General features: G+C 43.8%; 1 protein-coding gene across 1 annotated transcript; it reads left to right on the forward strand.

Annotated features, from left to right (window-relative positions):
- The first annotated feature begins 24 nt into the window (after positions 1-24).
- bacc1 (BPTF associated chromatin complex component 1) lies at positions 25-15,504 on the forward strand. Its single transcript, XM_079566387.1, has 6 exons — positions 25-324; positions 1,929-2,023; positions 2,132-2,233; positions 3,492-3,742; positions 5,629-5,721; positions 15,175-15,504. The coding sequence occupies exons 1-6, from the start codon at positions 304-306 to the stop codon at positions 15,237-15,239; spliced, it is 627 nt and encodes a 208-aa protein (XP_079422513.1). The 5' UTR covers positions 25-303; the 3' UTR covers positions 15,240-15,504.
- The last annotated feature ends 4,102 nt before the right edge of the window (positions 15,505-19,606 follow it).

Raw genomic sequence — 19,606 nt, forward strand, 5'->3', positions numbered from 1 at the left:
GCCAATCAGAGCGCGCCCTTCCGTTCCCGTTCTCTTTTGCTAGCATTGTGGCTAAATAACGTCAACATTTACACATTGTTACGAACTTTGAAAACTCCCAAACGAATCTTTTGGGGTTTCCCTCAAGGTTTTAAGGCTGTGGTTTGATTCGACTGTGATTTCGCGTCTAAATGGAACGAGTTAAAGCGCCGCGAAGCAGTTAGCGCCACCGGAGCTAACGAAGCTAACGACTGGATTCATTCATTGTGTTTGCAGTAATTTCACTTCATTTTTAAAACATCAAACCGTTCATCAGTGCGCACCATGACGTCCGCATCAGCAAAGGTATGTTTTAAACAAATAATACGCATTTATATGGAGGAGTTTGGTCAGAAATAAAGAAGTGGGATGTTTGGTGTTGAAGTAGCATCATCATGTGTTACTGCGTGAACCAAAACACAACAAAGCGGAAACATCGCGGACGGATCAAGTCTGAAATCGAAGCGCATCAGACACTGGTGCATTCTAGAGCGTCAAGTGACAAAGGAAAAAACAACCAGAAGCATTGTGGCTTTGTTTGACATCACAACATTCTAAAGAGCACACAGTTTTACGGCTAAGTATTCTCTGGCGGTAACTATGGTAACTCAAAATGCTGATGTTTTGGCCGTTTTTATGGTTAATGATTGGATTGAGCCCATCTGCACGAAACTAAAACTGGCGTAAAGTTGCGCGTAGTCTCACAGTAGTGTCCAAGTGTTTTAATGTGCACATTAACTCCAGTATTTTAGCTTTTAAAATCTCCTTTAGTTTATTATTGCTGCTAATCCCATAATGCTTAGCAATATGACGCCACAGTCCTGAACTGTATAATAAAGTAATGGAGATATTTTTTTTTAAAGTAATTAGACAAGAGTTATTGTTCACTTTAACCTTTTAATTAACCTCCCTACAGAGTGGATTTTCTCCATTTTGGCATTACCCAAATCTAAAAGCAAAAGAGTGGCTGAAGAGCGACAAATACGTGCCAAAAATGCAACCAAAAAGTGATGAGAAAGTGACAAGAAAAAGCAACAAATAACAAAAACACTTCAAAAATGTGACAAAAAACGCAGCAAAAGAGCGACAAAAACGTGCTGAAAAAGCGTCAATAAAAAGCGACAAAAAAGCGATTAAAGAGTGATGAAAAAGCAACAAGAAAGCCACGAAGAGCGACAAAAACGTGCTGAAAAAGTGACCCAAAAACGTTAAAAACATGACAAAAATGCAACAAAAAAGCAGCAATAATGCAACAAAAAATGAGGCATCGCACTGGCCTATAGGCTGTAAGGTCCAGTCTAGAAGCTTTTAGATTTGGGTAATGCAGAACTGGAGAAAACATGCTTGGTTGAGGCGGGTAAGTGTGTTTGATGTGTTTACCAGCAGTGACTCAGCAGTTAACGGAGCTGCTCCACAGGTTTTTTCTCCACTTTTGATACTGTTTTTAGCTATTGTTAGTCTATGGAAAATGTATGCAAACAGCCACAAACATGGCGGATCTCCATGGAAACAGTGGATTTTCCCGAATTTTATTGGCTCATCTGAGATTCTGGCATCATCACATTCTAGAACGTGAAATAGGGACATTTAAAGGAACATTATGGAACTTTTTATGCAAAAAAGTCGTATTTATCTTTTTATATCATCTTGAAAAATCACATGAGGACCTCCACCCAAGGGGTCCCGACCCTGACTTTGAGAACCACTGCTCTACAACATATTCAGCTGCTGTTTTGACTGAAATTTACCACATTTGTTTTCTAAAAAGTTTCCCGTTTGGCCAGTTCTCTTTCCTCTGAAGAAATGTTTGCATATCTTAACCTCTTAACCCCCACTGGAGCTGAGCATGTTTTCTCCAGTTAGACTCTTCTCACTCTTGTTTACCTCCTCTCCTTGTATTTGTCTTACAGGTGGGAGAGATCTTTTCAGCGGCCGGAGCAGCCTTCTCTAAACTGGGAGAACTGACCATGCAGCTGCACCCAGTGTCCGACTCCAGCCCCGCCGGGTGAGCATGGGGAGAGGGTTGTGTCCAGTGTCAGAGTGAAGGGCGGGGTCTCTGAGGTCTGCTGTGACGCTGATTATAACCATTTCTTTGGTTATGTTTTTGTCTCAGGGCCAAATGGACGGAGACTGAGATAGAAATGCTGCGTTTGGCCGTGAGACGCTTCGGAGACGACCTCAACAACATCAGCAGCGTCATCAAAGAGCGCACCGTGTGAGTGCCCTCAGTGTGGATTAGCACATTTCAGTCTGAGCTCATGAGAATGGGCCTGTTTCAAATCATATTAGTGCGTATTTGACCTTTCAGTCACCCGGTGGCTGTATGCCGCCTTTACTTTCCATTCTGGGTTTGATCCCTTTCTGTGTGGAGTTTGCACGTTCTCCTCGTGTCTGCGTAGGTTTCCTACAGGTACCATTAAAAACATGCTCTCCATGGTAACGTGTACATTCCATCGAGAAAACCTACCAGAAAGCTTGACACTAAATTGGTCCTGGAGCATCATAGAGACCCCCAGGACAGAGAGTAAAGACGTCGAGGTATCCACCCAAGCAGTCGCAGGGTCACTGAAAGGTCAAACACACACTGATTCCCATAAAACGTTGCATAATGCACCTTTAGGCAGCAGATCAGACACAAGCACAAGTTTGACTAGTATATATGAACACGCCATTCCACATTTGAAAGCTAGGAACCTCCACTAGAATGAATAAGGACATGATTGTGGAAGTGAGGAAGAGTTCCTGTATATTTCTTTCCAAACTGGGTGAGTCAGTTAGAAGCATGTGTCAGCCGGAGCTCAGACTGAGAGAGAAGTGTGTTTAGGCTAACGATGCCAAACATGCGGCCCGTGGGCCACATCCAGACTCCTACATTTTGATCCGGCCCCTGAGGCTGCTGATTTTTTTGACCAACCATTGCTGTGACCCATCAGCCCCTGCAGTGCTTTTTGATAGTCTGCTCTGGCCCGATACGTTATTGAAACACAAATGAATTATTGACACTTGTGATTGGGGTGTGTTGGGGTCAGGGGTGGGTTGGGGTCAGGGGTGTGTTGGGGTCAGGGGTGTGTTGGGGGTGAGGGGTGTGTTGGGGTCAGGGGTGTGTTGGGGTGAGGGGTGTGTTGGGGTCAGGGGTGTGTTGGGGGTCAGGGGTGTGTTGAGGGTGAGCGGTATGTTGGGCTGAGGGTAAGTTGGGGGTGAGGCAGGGGAGGTGTGGAGCTTGTCTCTGCTTCTGCAGGATGAAGTTAGCTCGCTGTTTCGCTGGCACGTCTTGCAAAGTATTGTGGGCCGGCAAAATGGAGTAGATGAGAGCAGCTTTGAATTAAAATTTAGATGTTTATGATATATTTGTTGCAAATTTACTCCACTGCGAGATATGAACTGCTAAACCACCTCAAGAATCCCTGTTTATAGAGCTCTAAAGTCCAGGCTGAGCAGCTGTGACCAATGCTGATGTTTGTGTTCTATCTCAGCGCTCAGATCAAGAGCACGGTGAAGAGGAAGCTGTATGAGGACAGCCGTGTGCCACTCTCCTCTGAGGCGCAGAAGAAGACTCTGAAGAAACCTCCCTCGTCTGCGGCATCAGTCGCCGCCGTCGCAATGGCAACCTCCACGTCGGCACCCGTTTCTGCGGTGACGGCTCCCACGCAGGTCGTCGTGGCCACGGGCATGCAGACCGGAGCCTCGCTGGCCCCTCCTCCAATCAAGAAGCAGAAGACTGCAGGTGAGGGTTAACGTACGCAGTTAGCAAGTCGGCTAGTCCGGAAATGTCTCAGCGTTCATTAACCTGCTCAATGTATTTTTCCTATAGCCATTAGCATAGCCTGCTCAATGTATTTTTCCTATAGCCATTAGCATTAGCCTGCTCAATGTATTTTTCCTATAGCCATTAGCATTAGCCTGCTCAATGTATTTTTCCTATAGCCATTAGCATTAGCCTGCTCAATGTATTTTTCCTATAGCTTTTACCATTAGCATAGCCTGCTCAATGTATTTTTCCTTAGCCGTTAGCATTAACCTGCTCAATGTATTATTCCTTAGCCGTTAGCATTATCCTGCTCAATGTATTATTCCTTAACCGTTAGCATTAACCTGTTCAATGTATTATTCCTTAGCCGTTAGCATTATCCTGCTCAATGTATTATTCCTTAGCCTTTAGCATTAACCTGTTCAATGTATTTTCCTATAGCCACTAGCATTAGCCTGTTCAATGTATTTTTCCTATAGCCGTTAGCATTAGCCTGCTCGATGTATTTTTCCTATAACTGTTAGCATTAACCTGCTCAATGTATTTACCTATAGCCATTAGCATTAGCCTGCTCAATGTATTTTTCCTATAGCTATTAGCATTAGCCTGCTCAATGTATTTTTCCTATAGCCGCTAGCATTAGCCTGCTCAATGTATTTTTCCTATAGCCGCTAGCATTAGCCTGCTCAATGTATTTTCCTATAGCCGTTAGCATTAGCCTGCTCAATGTATTTTTCCTATAGCCGCTAGCATTAGCCTGCTCAATGTATTTTCCTATAGCCGTTAGCATTAGCCTGCTCAATGTACTTTTTCTATTCACCTTATTCCAGAGGCTCGCGTGGGCGCCGCCCAGGGTTGCCAGGTCCGCGGTTAAACGGAATTGGGCGGAATTGGGCGTTTTTTAAAGCCATTCCGCGGGTGAAAATAACTGTCCGTGGTTTTTTGCCTTGCTGTAATCAATGTTGAATTGATCAAAGTCACTATTTCGAAGGCAAATCCAAGGCTCTGTAAGCTGCTTTTTCAATAAGGGAGGGGAGTAGGGGCGGTTTCTCATCATCGTAGGAGCACATGGGCTCTGCTAACTAGTAAAGAATATTGAAAATTCTTGCCGTGCCGTATGTCCGCGGGTTTTCCGCGGTTTTCAGATATTTTTGGGCGGGTTTGGCTGCCCATACCTGGCAACCCTGGCGCCGCCATGAATTGTGCCCGCCCCTTTTCTCCTATCTGTTAACATGGGACTGGAGAAGTCCACATAAAATCAGTCACTACGATGAGTGGAGATGGTCCAGGATAATCACAATTATCTGAATATCACAATCCATCACCAAACTCAGGGGCGCACAACATCAAAAACATTCTGGGTTTTTTGTTGATTGATTTGTGCCAAAATTAAGGCACAATTCAATTAAAATGTCAATAAATGTCATTCAAAACATGAAATCTGATGCAATAGACGTGAAATCTGTTTCTCTGAAATGAATGACATTATTGACAATTATGACGACAATTATACTCAATAAGTTCATCAAAAAATATGAAAATGATGGTCCAAAGTCCATTTAGGCCTTTTTTAAATCAAGTTTGTCCTTGTGTCCTTTTTACTCTGAAACCTCCACATTTCCGTTCATAAGGGCGATAAGTTTATTGGGAAAAAATGCCTAATAAAATTACATTTAAGAGCGATAGATTTGACTTGCCTGCATAAACCCTGAGCCATAATGGGATTGAACTGAGGAAAAGAAAAGCTCTTTATGTGGACAAAACCATTTGGGGAGTCCCTGCGCAGACATTTGAGGCTGATGAGTTGCTGTTGTGTTGCTATGGTTACAAATTCTTCATTTATGTTTTTGTTGCCGTTTCAGACGTGACCCTGAGCGCTCTCAACGACTCGGACGTGAACTCTGACCTCGTGGACATCGAAGGCCTCGACTCCAAAAAACTCAACTTTGACCAAGGTACAACTCGGCCTCCTCACAGCAGGGGGCGCTACAGGGATCCACATACATGAGCTTAGACGAGTTGATGCGTAGCTGTCTGGTCTTTGCACGTGCGCTCAATAACGCAAAAACATCACAGACGTCGTTAGCGTTTACCCTTTCCTCCTCTCCACTATGGACCCAAATGGGGCTGAAGTTAGAAGCGACCATTTACCGTGACGTGAGCGTTTACACAATCCAAGTATAGATACAGACGGCATCGCGTCATAGAAGGGGGCGTGGCTTCGCCGAGGGGGAAAATAGAATCTTTAGAGCATTTGGCCCGCAATGTAATTATATTTGGCCCGCGAGGTTATACCAAATGACTACTCGAGCTGGCCCACCGGTATTATACTTTTTTTTTCAGATTTTGCACATCTGGACTATTAAGTTATATATTGTATATAGGGGTGTAACGGTACGCTAAAATTGTATTCGGTTCGGTTCGCGGTTTTGGAGGGCTCGGTTCGGTTAATTTTCGGTACAAATAAATAAGAACTAACAAAATTTTTCTTTTGAAAAGCTGCCAATACACAATAGAATTCTTGCATAGAAATAAATAAAAGCGACCCCCTGTGTGAGGACCACTAACCACTAAACCACTGTGAGACTGGGATTTAGGACGACTACTAGTCTATTTCCCTTTTTAAAATAGTAAATGGCAAATGGTCCCATTCTCTCACCTCTGGTCCCTGACCCACAGATTGGGAACCGCTGATTTAAAACTAACTGAAACCTGCTCCTGACGGTTGTGTCTGTCTTACCGCTGAGAATTAGCCTGTGAGTCGCCCAACCCGTTTTAGACTGTGAGCCGCGCATGAGGCGAAGCACCGGGAGACAGACGGCCGAGCGGGACACAAGCGGAGAAGCACTCGCGCTTTGGAAGAGACAGGGGAAGGTGGTCGGTCTCTCCTGCTCATTCACTTCACCAGACTACTCCGTTTTGGTGTTATATGCGGCGAAGTAGGCGGAGAGTGAGTGCGCGCTGGAAGAGCCTGTCCCCGTAAGGCCAATGATACACTGGACGCGTTTTTGTAGCCGAATTGGTCTGGGAGTGCCTCTCCGCGTGCATTCGCAAGGCTCGCTTCAGTTGGCTCCCTGTTCATCAGATGAGCGCGCTCTCGTGCGTGTACACTGCAGCCGAGGCGGCGCAGCTGAGCGCCTCAGCCCAAAGCCGCTTCCGCTCCTAAACTCAAAAATGCCTCCGCGCGCATTTTTCTCGTCTGCGGCTCGCGGTGAAAATGTATAAAACACATTATTACTAAATAAATAAAAGATTGTCCTGCATTGTATGATTATTTATATGAGTGTATACAAGTTTAAGATTATTAGTATGATTTTTATTATGATCATTATTATTATTACGACTATAGTAGTAGTATTGGGTGCTTATTTCATAAAGAGAGAGGAATATTGCCTGACATATGGCAGTATAGCTACACCACCTTGTCATTTTTCCACATCAAGACTTTCCCTCAAGTCACTCTGCTGCTCTTTTTTTGTGGCCTCGTCACTTTTCCCAAAAGGAAAGCAGTGAAGGTGGATGACATCAAGTTGATTGAGGCCAAGACATGCGTTCAGTTCAACAAAGAAACAGGTGGAGTGAACAGCGTGGCGCTTCTCAGCGCTCGCCTGCAGTTACATGTACGTGCTCTGCGCGGGAGCGCTCGGCCGCTCAGGGCGCTCGGCCGCCGCTCAGGGCGCTCGGCCGCTCAGGGCGCTCGGCCGCTCAGGGCGCCCGGCCGCTCAGGGCGCCCGGCCGCTCAGGGCGCCCGGCCGCTCAGGGCGCTCGGCCGCTCAGGGCGCTCGGCTCTGAAAGGCGCGTGCGGTGTATCACTGGCGTAACAACGCGTTGATTAATCAGTGAAGCAACACTACGCACCTTGCGTAGTTTGCGTATAGGAAGAACCGGCTCTGAGCGCTGGTATAACTTTTTGGCTGAAGTGCGGACGTGATGGGATATTGTAGCGAGGCTCAAGACTTTTAATCAAATACTTAAAGCCAGCGCCTTCAACGACTGCAGTTTCTGAGTTTCTCTCAGCTACTCATGCAGCTTCAATAGCGTCCGTGCGGAAACTCGCGTAGGAACTTCGTTCCGCGGCACTTAATATGAGGCTAATAATAAATTTACATTATTTAATGAAAATAATACACCGAAACGGTAAGCAAGTGGACCGAACCGAACAGGCCGAACCGAAGCGGTTCAATACATCCCCATGAACCGTTACACCCCTAATTGTATAGTAATAAGTGTTGCTTGTTCCATATTCAATGTTAAAGCAAATCTTGTTTGGGTCCATATTAAAAGGTTCATTTGTTCAATGGTGGCCCGCGACTTTGTTCAAGTTTTACATTTTGGCCCACTGTGTATTTGAGTTTGACACCCCTGCTGTAAAGGCTCATGTAACCGTATTTAAATATGGAAAATGTGGAAGTTGCTTCTAACTTCACCTCCGTTTGGGTCCATAGAGGAGAGGAGGGGAGGCTTTTGCCGTCTGTGCTTTGTTTACGTGACCAGACAGACCAGACAGCTACGTATCAACTCGTCTAAGCTTAGGTAAAAACATATCTCAGTATTTAAAAACGGTGGCCTATTCCCTTAAAATGTCCAAATTTGAAAAGCCACAAATGCAAATTCTCCTCTCGCTCCTCTAACTGAATGTGTCCTAGCTCCTTCTCCTCTTCTCTCCTTTTTTCCTCTGTGCCCTAGATCCTTCTCCTCTTCTCTCCTTTTTTCCTCTGTGCCCTAGATCCTTCTCCTCTTCTCTCCTTTTTTCCTCTGTGCCCTAGCTCCTTCTCTTCGATTCAAATAAATCAAACAGCGTGCAAATGCATTTTAAAAGTCACTCCATGGGGACATGGGTTTAATGTATGCGCACGCATGGAACCAGAACAGTACTAAACCTACCATTCTTGTTCAACGTGGCACACCTCAGCCAAATTCCACTGTGTCATGTCAAAACACACTTGCATGCCGGAGATTGAGAAGAACGTTAACACATGCAGACAGAGGAGAGACGAAGAGTTAAAAAAGACAAGTGAGAAAATTAAGGAAACAAAACAAAAAAGGTAAGAATAATGGAGTTTTGGGCTTTTTAGAAGAGACTTGGGATTTTCTCCCAAAGGCCTTTAAATAATTATTTTGGTGTGTTGGGGGTGAGGGGTGAGGGCCTTCGTCAGGGTAATGCCCTGACGAAGGCCTATACGGCTGAAACGCCATAGAGGCCGTATAGGCCTTCATCAGGGCAGTACCCTGATGAAGGCCTATACGGCCTATATGGCGTTTCAGCCGTATAGGCCTTCGTCAGGGCAGTACCCTGATGAAGGCCTATACGGCTGAAACGCCATAGAGGCCATATAGGCCTTCATCAGGGCAGTACCCTGATGAAGGCCTATACGGCTGAAACGCCATATAGGCCGTATAGGCTTTCGTCAGGGCAGTACCCTGATGAAGGCCTATACGGCTGAAACGCCATATAGGCCGTATAGGCCTTCGTCAGGGCAGTACCCTGATGAAGGCCTATACGGCTGAAACGCCATATAGGCCATATAGGCCTTCATCAGGGCAGTACCCTGATGAAGGCCTATACGGCTGAAACGCCATAGAGGCCGTATAGGCTTTCGTCAGGGCAGTACCCTGATGAAGGCCTATACGGCTGAAACGCCATATAGGCCGTATAGGCCTTCATCAGGGCAGTACCCTGACGAAGGCCTATACGGCTGAAACGCGTAGGCAATGTTTTAATCTAATGGCCATGCTGCAATAAAGGCCTTTTACCAATACTACCTCAGTTTTGTATCTTTTTAAAGTCTATTGCTGATCCCTGCACTGAAGAGCACCAAAGTTAGATCTTTGAAGAAAAAAACAAGGGTATCCAAGCAGTGCTCCTGCATGTTTTAGTTTGCTTGGGCAGGAGCAGTGTTTGGCCTGGAGTTTCTGTTCCGAGTCAGGCCCTGTGTGTTCGCTGTAAGAGCAGATGCAGGCCGTTTTGAAAAATGGCTCTGGTGTTCAAAGGATTTATCCATTGCCCTATTGATTGTTTCTTCCTCCATTTGCTCCTGGATAAAATCTCTCCTCAGAGAGAGGATACTAGCAATTGGAGAACACTCTGCATCTGGGTGGCGTTGCATATTTTCTGCCAGCAATGTTGGAGATTGGCTCATGTGTTCAGAGGATGCATTAGTTTTCCTCCTGAGCGCTTCCTCCTCATTTAGCATCTGGATAAAAGCTCTCTTCTCAGCGAGCTTGCGTTCTTTACAAGACACTTTGTTCCAAAGTCCTTTAAAGAAATTTTTCACAGAGGCTTTCACACTGCTCGAGTCACCTTTAGTCTGGGACTTCCTGTCATCTTTGTACAGGAAAGAAAAGTTTTTTCTGTTTGGCGGGTAGACTGAAGGTGCATAGAAAAGGTGAACAGGAGTCTCTTGATTCTGTTTGCGACGGGGGCTAGACTCTGTGTTGAGAAGGACTTCCTGCTTTTCCTTTCTTTGGACTTGATGCGATTTGTTAAGGAGTGTCCTCTGTTGAGAAGGAGTCAAATCCTCCTGCTGTGTCAGATCGTCGAACTCCTTCACCTCCCACTGTTCTGTTTTGATAATGCCATTGACATAACTCTCAACAGTCGTCTTTGTGGAAGTGTGACGCCCGTCAGGGGAGAATTGTGTCATCGACTCTTTCTGTCTTTGACACCTCTTTGGAGAACTGATTATAAAGCTCTCATTGGATCTAGGGAGGGTGGACTCTACCTCTTCCCTGAGAAACTGGACAGGAGCAGAGTGTGGTCTGGACTTTCTGTTCTGAGTCAGGTCCTGCGTGTTTGCTGTCGGATCAGATGCAGGCCGTGGTTTTGAAAAATGGCTTTGGTGTTCAGAGGATTTAGCCATGGTTCTTCTGATTGCTTCTTCCTCCATTACCTCCTGCATAAAATCTCTCGTCAGAGAGAGCATACTAGCAGTTGGAGAACAGTTTATTTCCTCGTGGAGCTTTGTATTCTCTGCCAGCAATTTTGGAAATTGGTTCATGTGTTCAGAGGTTGTATTCGTTTTCCTTCTGAACGTTTCCTCTTCCATTAGCATCTGGATAAAATGTCTCTTCTGAGAGAGCACGCTAGCAGTTGGAGACGACTCTGCATCTGAGTGGAGCTGAGTATTTTTTGCCAGCAATGTTGGAGATTGGCTCATGTGGTCAGAGGCTGCATTCATTTTCCTCCTGAGCGCTTCCTCCTCTATTACCATCTGGATAAAAGCTCTCTTCTTAGCGAGCTTGCGTTCTTTACAAGACACTTTTTTCCAAAGTCCTGTAAAGAAATTTTTCACAGAGGCTTTCACACTGCTCGAGTCACCTTTAGTCTGGGACTTCCTGTCATCTTTGTACAGGAAAGAACAGTTATTTCTGTTTTGCGGGTAGGCTGAAGATACATCGAAAAGGTGAACAGGAGTCTCTTGATTCTGTTTGCGACGGGGGCTAGACTCTGTGTTGAGAAGGACTTCCTGCTTTTCCTTTCTTTGGACTTGATGCGATTTGTTAAGGAGTGTCCTCTGTTGAGAAGGAGTCAAATCCTCCTGCTGTGTCAGATCGTCGAACTCCTTCACCTCCCACTGTTCTGTTTTGATAATGCCATTGACATAACTCTCAACAGTCGTCTTTGTGGAAGTGTGACGCCCGTCAGGGGAGAATTGTGTCATCGACTCTTTCTGACTTTGACACCTCTTTGGAGAACTGATTATAAAGCTCTCATTGGATCTAGGGAGGGTGGACTCTACCTCTTCCCTGAGAAACTGGCCAGGAGCAGAGTGTGGTCTGGACTTTCTGTTCTGAGTCAGGTCCTGCGTGTTTGCTGTCGGATCAGATGCAGGCCGTGGTTTTGAAAAATGGCTTTGGTGTTCAGAGGATTTAGCCATGGTTCTTCTGATCGCTTCTTCCTCCATTACCTCCTGCATAAAATCTCTCCTCAGAAAGAGCATACTAGCAGTTGGAGAACAGTTTATTTCCTCGTGGAGCTTTGTATTCTCTGCCAGCAATTTTGGAAATTGGTTCATGTGTTCAGAGGTTGTATTCGTTTTCCTTCTGAGCGCTTCCTCTTCCATTAGCATCTGGATAAAATGTCTCTTCTGAGAGAGCACGCTAGCAGTTGGAGACGACTCTGTATCTGGGTGGAGCTGAGTATTTTTTGCCAGCAATTTTGGAGATTGGCTCATGTGGTCAGAGGCTGCATCCATTTTCCTCCTGAGCGCTTCCTCCTCTATTACCATCTGGATAAAAGCTCTCTTCTTAGCGAGCTTGCGTTCTTTACAAGACACTTTTTTCCAAAGTCCTTTAAAGAAATTTTTCACAGAGGCTTTCACACTGCTCGAGTCACCTTTAGTCTGGGACTTCCTGTCATCTTTGTACATCCGACTTTGGTGTTCAGAGGATTTAGCTTCTTCCTCCATTAGCTCCTGCATAACATCTCTCCTCAGAGAGTGCATACGAGCAGTTGGGTGATGATTTGTCTCTGGGCTGACACCATTGACATTTCTCTCAAGCCCATCACAGGGGAAACTTGTCCTGAACTCTTGTGGTCTTGGGTGGGTCGGTGGTCTCTTGGTTTCACCGCTCCAGCCCAGCTCAGAGGGAATGGACACGTCTGTAACCTCAGAGGGTTCCTCAGAGTCAGAGAAATCACTGTTTTCTGAGTCTGAGACATCCATGTCTCTCTTTGTTAAATATTGATTTGATGAATGCTGTGGCCGTGTAGACAGGTTTTCTGAAGGCTGTCTAAGCGCTGTCTTGGCGCTTGTGAAGGCTTCTGAAATGTCCTGGGCGGCAAAGTGATTACCTGGTATCCCAGGTAACGGAACTCATGATTCTAGGTCACATGGCTTGCCATTGTTGCCATGGTTACACCAGCACTCAAATGAGAATGTGATGATGTCACAGTACTCAGTGGGAGGCAGGAGCTAGTTTTAATTTATGAATTACAAAAATGCTAGCTAATATCAGCCACTGGGTCCATGATCTCTCTGTACAAGACCAAAAATGTCCGCAAAAACAAAATACTTTTACCTCTATATAATATTATAGACCTTTAGAACCCTGTGATGTCACCTGAAACCTAATTGCCCATATATGGTCATGTTCGAAGCAGCCAGAATTGAGTATGGTGTGAATGAATAATGCAATGTAAAGCGTCTTTGAGTGTCCAGAAAAGCACTATATAAATATATACCGATGCATTATTATTATTAATTATGAATATGTTTTTCACCTAAATAAAAGATACACAGACATGGAAAGACCTCACAAAAATAACACTTTTACTTACACACAACTTAAATGAAGAGGATTTAGCATTTAGAACTGAGGCCTCTTTTGAACGCTAATTTGTTTCTGAGGTAAATTCATGAATGTTTTCTTGCTGATATCACCTAAATGTAGCCTCTGGGTATGGGACATGTCAAAAAGGCGGCCCGCGGGCCAAATCCGGCCCCTGACTTGTACAGCATGACTTCCTGAGTATGTCAAAAAGAGAAAGTAAGTCTCTGTTCCTGTGTGGAGTTATGGATTTTGAAGGAAATAACCAGTATGCTCATTCCAGCCACTAGGGGGCAGCTTAGACTAAAAAAAGGAAAGAATTCCACACATGTCCAGCAAAAGGCACTGACATAATAAGAGATATAAGCATATCATAGCCAAGTGGTAAATGGACAGTCTGCCCCAGGGCGGCTGTGGCTACAATAGTAGCTTACTACCACAGTGTGGAGTGAATGAATAATGAATACAGTATAATGTGTACTATGAGAAGCTTGTGACACAGGCTTGTAAAGCGCAATACAAGTGTGAACCATTATTATTACAGTCCTGTTGGGCTTTTCACCAAATCAGCACCATTTTAAAATCAAAGCTCAATATAATTCATTTATTGGAAAACAGTTTTCTCTATAGTATTTTCCTGTTTACATTATAAACACGCGGGCGCATATTGATCGCGTCATAGGCGGCCCACGTCCCGCCAAGGAAGCTAGATTTTGGCCCACAAACCCAAATTAGTTTGACACCCCTGCTTTAGAGAAACAATTCTTCACTCTTTTAAGCCATTTTCTGGTGGAATATGAACTTATTTATCACATAAATAAAGTCAGGTGTAAATCGGGCCCTCATGGATATTTTCTCACAACACATTGTTCAGTAGAAGTGAAAAAACGGCAGTTGTAGCTCGCGCTAGCTAACCGTTAGCATTAGCCCAATGCTAACATGTAGCATCAAGTCAGCATTCTCCGTTATTCATGTATTTATGGGCTGTTGAACCACTTTGCTCCTCTCCATGTCTTTGTATCTTTATTTAGTAGAAACTATGTTCATAATTCAGCATTTGTTACAGTAGTTTTTGAATAATTAGAGAAAATATACATTTTTAAAAAATTGTTTTCCCCCTTAATTGTTTTCAAACAGGACCATATATGGGCGATTCCAGAGATGCCGTCTGTATCTATTGCTGGGTTGCAGGAGCCCGTTTTTCCTATTAACAGCATTACACTTTCACAAGCCGTAGCTCAAAAGAAAATGTATGAATTAGAAAAATGATCATTAATGTCAGTCACTGGGTCCATGATCTCTGTACAAGACCAAACATTTCCTCAAAATCAAAATAATTTTTCCTCCATACAATAGCATTGGCCTTTAGAGCGCTGTGATGTCACCTGCAGCCCCAGCAATAGTCCCACAAAAGTAAACATGTCCATTTTCTAAGCGGATAAAAAGGGGAACTATATACATCTGACGTCGGACGATCCTCACGTGCTCCGAGTTGGGGAAAACAACATGGCGACGCACGGACTAAAACATATATGTATATATTTTTGTGTATCCCTTTAGTTGTTCTGGCCACTTGCCATCTGTCACTGAGCTCCTGCGAAGGACTTAAGCCTCTACGGTTATAAAATGTACTGTTAGCCTTGTGATGCTAATATTGCTAACGTCCACTGAGGGCTAACTGCGCTCTCTAAATTATTTGTAACTTTATAGATATAACCGCACTGTTTGGGTTTTTATGTTTATTTTGTCAGATTTTTACCAACTCCTAGCTTGAATTATTTGTATATGTTAGACCAGACCTGGGCAAATTACGGCCCACGGACCAAATTCGGCCCGTGAGATGATTGAATTCGGCCCACGACTTGTAGGGCATAAATTCGCAAGTATGTCCAAAAAAAAAAAAAGTAAGTCTCGAGCCCATTCCTTTGCAGAGTTATGATTTTTGAAAGAAATTACCAGAATGTTGGTAATCCCCCCCCCCCCCCCCCCCCCAACATAATTTAGTGTAATGGACAATAGGATAAAGTTGCAGAACAGGTTTGAGTTGTGTTAGACTAAAACCAATATTTTGAACTGGACAACTGTCCCACTGAAACCTTTGGCTCTTGTTCCTCTGACCGTTTCCTGTTTTGTTGCAGAATCTCTGAACCTGGACTCGAGCCTCATCATGAACTCCAGCGACCTCCCGCTGCTCTCCCGCTGACCCCTGACCTCCGCCTGAACCCTGGAGCGACTTTTCTTTTCTTTTTAGCAGGACTCTCTGACGAAGTAGCACAGTTTTGCCTGAAGGTGGCGCACTGAGGAGCGTGTTACATTTGATATACTTGTTTATTTTTGGAGGGGCGGGGTTTGCAGATTTTCTCATTTGTCGGTTTGTGGCTTGGTTTCACGAACACTCTTTTTTTTTTTTGTACATCCAACTTAACGTGACAGTTCAGAAGAAAATGACGAGACGCTGCAGGTGGAAGGAGGAAACCCATGTGGACTCTTTAATCTCGGTTTGTCTTGTTGTAGAATTTAGACTAACGTAGACGTCTGGAGAATATATTTTAAATACAAATGCTGTCTGAGTGAGACCACCTCATGACATCATCAGGTGGAGTGTTTTGAGCTGTGAAGGAGGAGACTGAACGTGCTGAGTTACACGAACATGAAGGAACCGAAGCAGAACTCCGGCCTCTGTTTTCATCTGCAACAATATTAGACGAGGGTTTTTAAGGCCCTTTAAAGCCACACTGCGGAACATTCCAGGTCACATGATATAACGTCATGGGCAACATGAACGCTGGTTTCTGCAGTGGGTTATCGACAGGGCTGGTACCATTAAAGAGGGGGTGTTCTGCTTTTTTCAGTCCCATAGCACCAGTCTATATCACACTACAGTGATGACAAACCTTCTGTCGGTCTGTAAATGCAGTAAATTAGAATAACTGCCTTGTATAAAATGTCTCTCTCAAAATGGCTGTAGTGAATGTCTTGAAATAGGCCTCTGTCTCTTTAAGAACCTCTGAGCCTTTAGACACGCCCCCTCCACACGCTGTCTGTGGCATCAGTGGGGAGGGGGTTCTGCTGAGGGGCAGTGGTTGGTTACTCGGCTGGTGACGAAAGCTCGGAGGCGTCTCCTGGAGGTGGGGGCGTTCCTAGGAGGACTCAGGCAAACCTATCCCTAAAATGGCCGCCATCAGAGTTTTTACAGATTACTCAAAAATACGTGAATGTGCCAAGGCAACACTTCAGGCATGTTTTTAATGAGGGAATGACATAATAACATGATGTAAAGCTTGAAAAAGTCCATAATGCATAATACCCCCCCTTAAAACGATACATGTTTGGGATCAGAAAATGTTTGGGTAAAACTGGTATCAAAAAACTGAAAGCAGGTACCGAGATCCATGGTTTTAGACCTGGTTTTGGACCTGGTTTTGGACATGGTTCTAGACCTGGTTTTGGACCTGGTTTTGGACATGGTTTTAGACCTGGTTTTGGACCTGGTTCTAGACCTGGTTTTAGACCTGGTTTTAGACCTGGTTTTGGACCTGGTTTTAGACCTGGTTTTGGACCTGGTTTTGGACCTGGTTTTAGACCTGGTTTTGGACCTGGTTTTAGACCTGGTTTTAGACCTGGTTCTAGACCTGGTTTTAGACCTGGTTTTGGACCTGGTTCTAGACCTGGTTTTAGACCTGGGTCCAGGACGTGGTTAGACCTGAAGTCTTTGAACTAAACCAGGGTAAAGTATAGGTCAGTGGAGCTGAGACTGCAATGCCCAATCATCCAACCAATTTGGATTAAAAGTGCTTTAAATGTACCTCAAACTGTTGCTTTTACGAACTATACTTATACTCTCTAGCAGCTAACAGCATTTCTTAAACCTGTCATTTATTTACATTGCCAGTGAAATGATAAAAAATGTATTCTTTGTCCCGTGATGGTGATATGGAAAAGTCCTGTTTTAAACACTGGGCATGAAATAAAGGCCTGGTATTTGGGGAAGTGTTCCGCAGTGTGGCTTTGAGAACATTTGGCAAACCTAAAACATGCACAGGAGCGAGTCTCTGTCGGACTGTGTTTGGATCATGGTTCTGTTGTAAAAATTCAAATTCATGTGTTTATTTTGAATAAACAGACTGATTTCAGTGGTATCTACAGCATTTATTGTTTTTTTTTGTTTTTTACACAATAATAAAATGCTTTTATGAGGAATGACAGACAAATCATTTCATAAAAATACATTGTTTTTATCAGAAAATAGAATATTTACAGAAAAATACTGTTTTTATGATGTGCTTTTCCCTTTAACTGTGAGCACGGGACTAAAGCAGGTCGAGCACGGCCCAAACTCTGCTACTCTAGTGAGGACTTCTTCATTCTGTTGCAAACAAACAGAGCGGACACTATGAAAATAATATGACTTTTCTTTTGCAGCTGAAGAGTTTAAAGCTGAGGCGAAGCAGCAGAATTTACAGCCCACACAATGTGCAAAACGCGCCCAAAATAAAAATACATTTGGAAGTTTGACGTGGATTAGAATGAGGGGAAATGGACACAGGGACCAAACCAGGACTAAGGGAAGGATTTGATGGTCTTTTTTGGACTCTTTTTGGCGGACTATTAACATTTATCACACACATACATCTTTGAAAATGCCCGTTTATGGTCATGTTTGAAGCAGCCAGGAGGGGAATACAAAAACTTTCTCCCATTTCTCCATCGTTCTCCAACAAATGCTGAATTATGAAGTATATTTTTCTACTAAATGAAGACACCGAGTCATGGGGAGGAGCAAAGTGCTTCAACAGCCCATAAATACTTAAAAACGGACAATGCTAACCAGGGATCTAATGTTAGCTTCATGCTACCTGCGCTAGCTTTAGCAAAGCAATGCTAGCGAGTGCCATTTTTCGCTTCTATTGAACAATTTGAATAAACATCCACATGGACCCAACTTTGGCGTGATTTACTGGTGTGTTATAAAATGTTTAGAGTTCGCCAGAAAACGGCGGGAAAAAAGGGAAAAATTGTGATTCCATGAGCATTGTTGCCGTCTCGTTCTATATGGATGTTTTCTCACAGCAGCTTGTCCAGTAGAAGTAAATAATCGGCACTTGTAGCTAACGTTAGATTCCTGGATGGCATTGTCAGGTTTGAAGTATTTATGGGCTGTTGAATCCTCCCCATGGCTCTGTATCTTTATTTAAGACAAGGGTTCACAAACTTTTTTTTGGCCGGGACCCAGAAAATTGACACGTGAACAACTCCGGACCCCCATAGTATAAAGTTAATGTCTCTTATGCTACTTCAGGGCAGAAAAACATATTAAAATCAAGTTAATATGTATTTAAAGCATTTATTTTTAATATTTAAAGCAGTACTAAGTAACTCTTCCCCCTAGAGGCCATAAGCGCAACTGCAGGTGTCGTAGCAAGTTACAATTTTTTAACTTATTAATTGTCTTGGAGAGTAAATACTACGCTGACAGGAAAGGCGAAGGGAGAGAGGGTTACTGTGCATCCAATTGTACAACGGAAATATTTTTTTTCACTCAAACTTGGCTGTAAATACTGTTTAAAGTGACGTTAGCCCGCAGTTAGCTTTGCCCGTTAGCCTGTTAGCTTCTTCTTCATGATTTCATTAGTGTGTATTGCTTTCTCCGGACCGGTGGCAGTCAAGTTGCAAACATGGTTTTCTGTCCACAGACACCAGGGGGCGATGAAAGACCCTCCAATCATCCCATAAACACTTGTATATCCCCCACAGGGACTACGGGGAGGATTTATTAAGGTAAACACGTTACTTAGTACTGCTTTAAATATTAAAAATAACAATATATAATAATGTATATAATGGAACTAAATGGACGTCTCATGACAATCCGCATTGAGGGACAACTGGGACAAGGACTGAGCAAAACTGGGACACATCAGTGGGTTTGGATAGATCTATTGGGGCATGGGACAAAGGTCTGAAACCTGGGACATCTGGTCACCCTATATTAGTGCGTATTTGACATTAGGTGGTTAGCATGGCGCTTTACTTTGCAAGTGTTGACCTTTATGACAAGTGTTTTTTCAGGGTTTCTGGTATGTTTTCACTGCTGATGCTGATCAAATACGCACATAAAAAGGTCACATAATTCATCTTTAACATTCATCATGCGTCAAGCTTCAACCCTAGAAACAAAAAAAGAGGCTACATTTAGTTGGCCACGTTTTTCCACATTTTGAAACATTCTCTGCACAGAATCAGGAGGTGAGGAACTTCCTTGTGTCCATTTCCAATAACAATCTTTGCGTTTCAACAAAAATATGAGGCTGAAAACTGTACAAACTATTTACATTTTTTCACAACTTTAAAAACTGTACAAATCACGACAAACAAGCATTTCAGATCTACAGCTCTGTGCAAAATCGGGTAGACCACTGCCAAGGCACCGCCAAGACAAGAACATCCTCTGATCTCAGAGCGAGCATCAAAAAAACACCAAAACTAAAAAGTCTTTCTACTAAACAGGCGCATCATTACTTTTTGAGTGTCTCGTTCAAATGTTGTTGCTTTTTAATTTTCCTTTAGTGT

Source organism: Gobius niger (genome assembly GCF_951799975.1).
Source record: "Gobius niger genome assembly, chromosome: 11".
Taxonomy (NCBI): Eukaryota; Metazoa; Chordata; class Actinopteri; order Gobiiformes; family Gobiidae; genus Gobius; species Gobius niger.

What these genes read in the sequence shown, in the direction of transcription:
- bacc1 (XM_079566387.1), top strand. Translation starts at nt 304, where the DNA reads ATGACGTCCGCATCAGCAAAG. An exon ending in TCCGACTCCAGCCCCGCCGG is followed by an intron (nt 2,024 to 2,131) that starts GTGAGCATGGGG and finishes TTTTTGTCTCAG; the next exon opens with GGCCAAATGGACGGAGACTG. An exon ending in CAAGAAGCAGAAGACTGCAG is followed by an intron (nt 3,743 to 5,628) that starts GTGAGGGTTAAC and finishes TTGCCGTTTCAG; the next exon opens with ACGTGACCCTGAGCGCTCTC.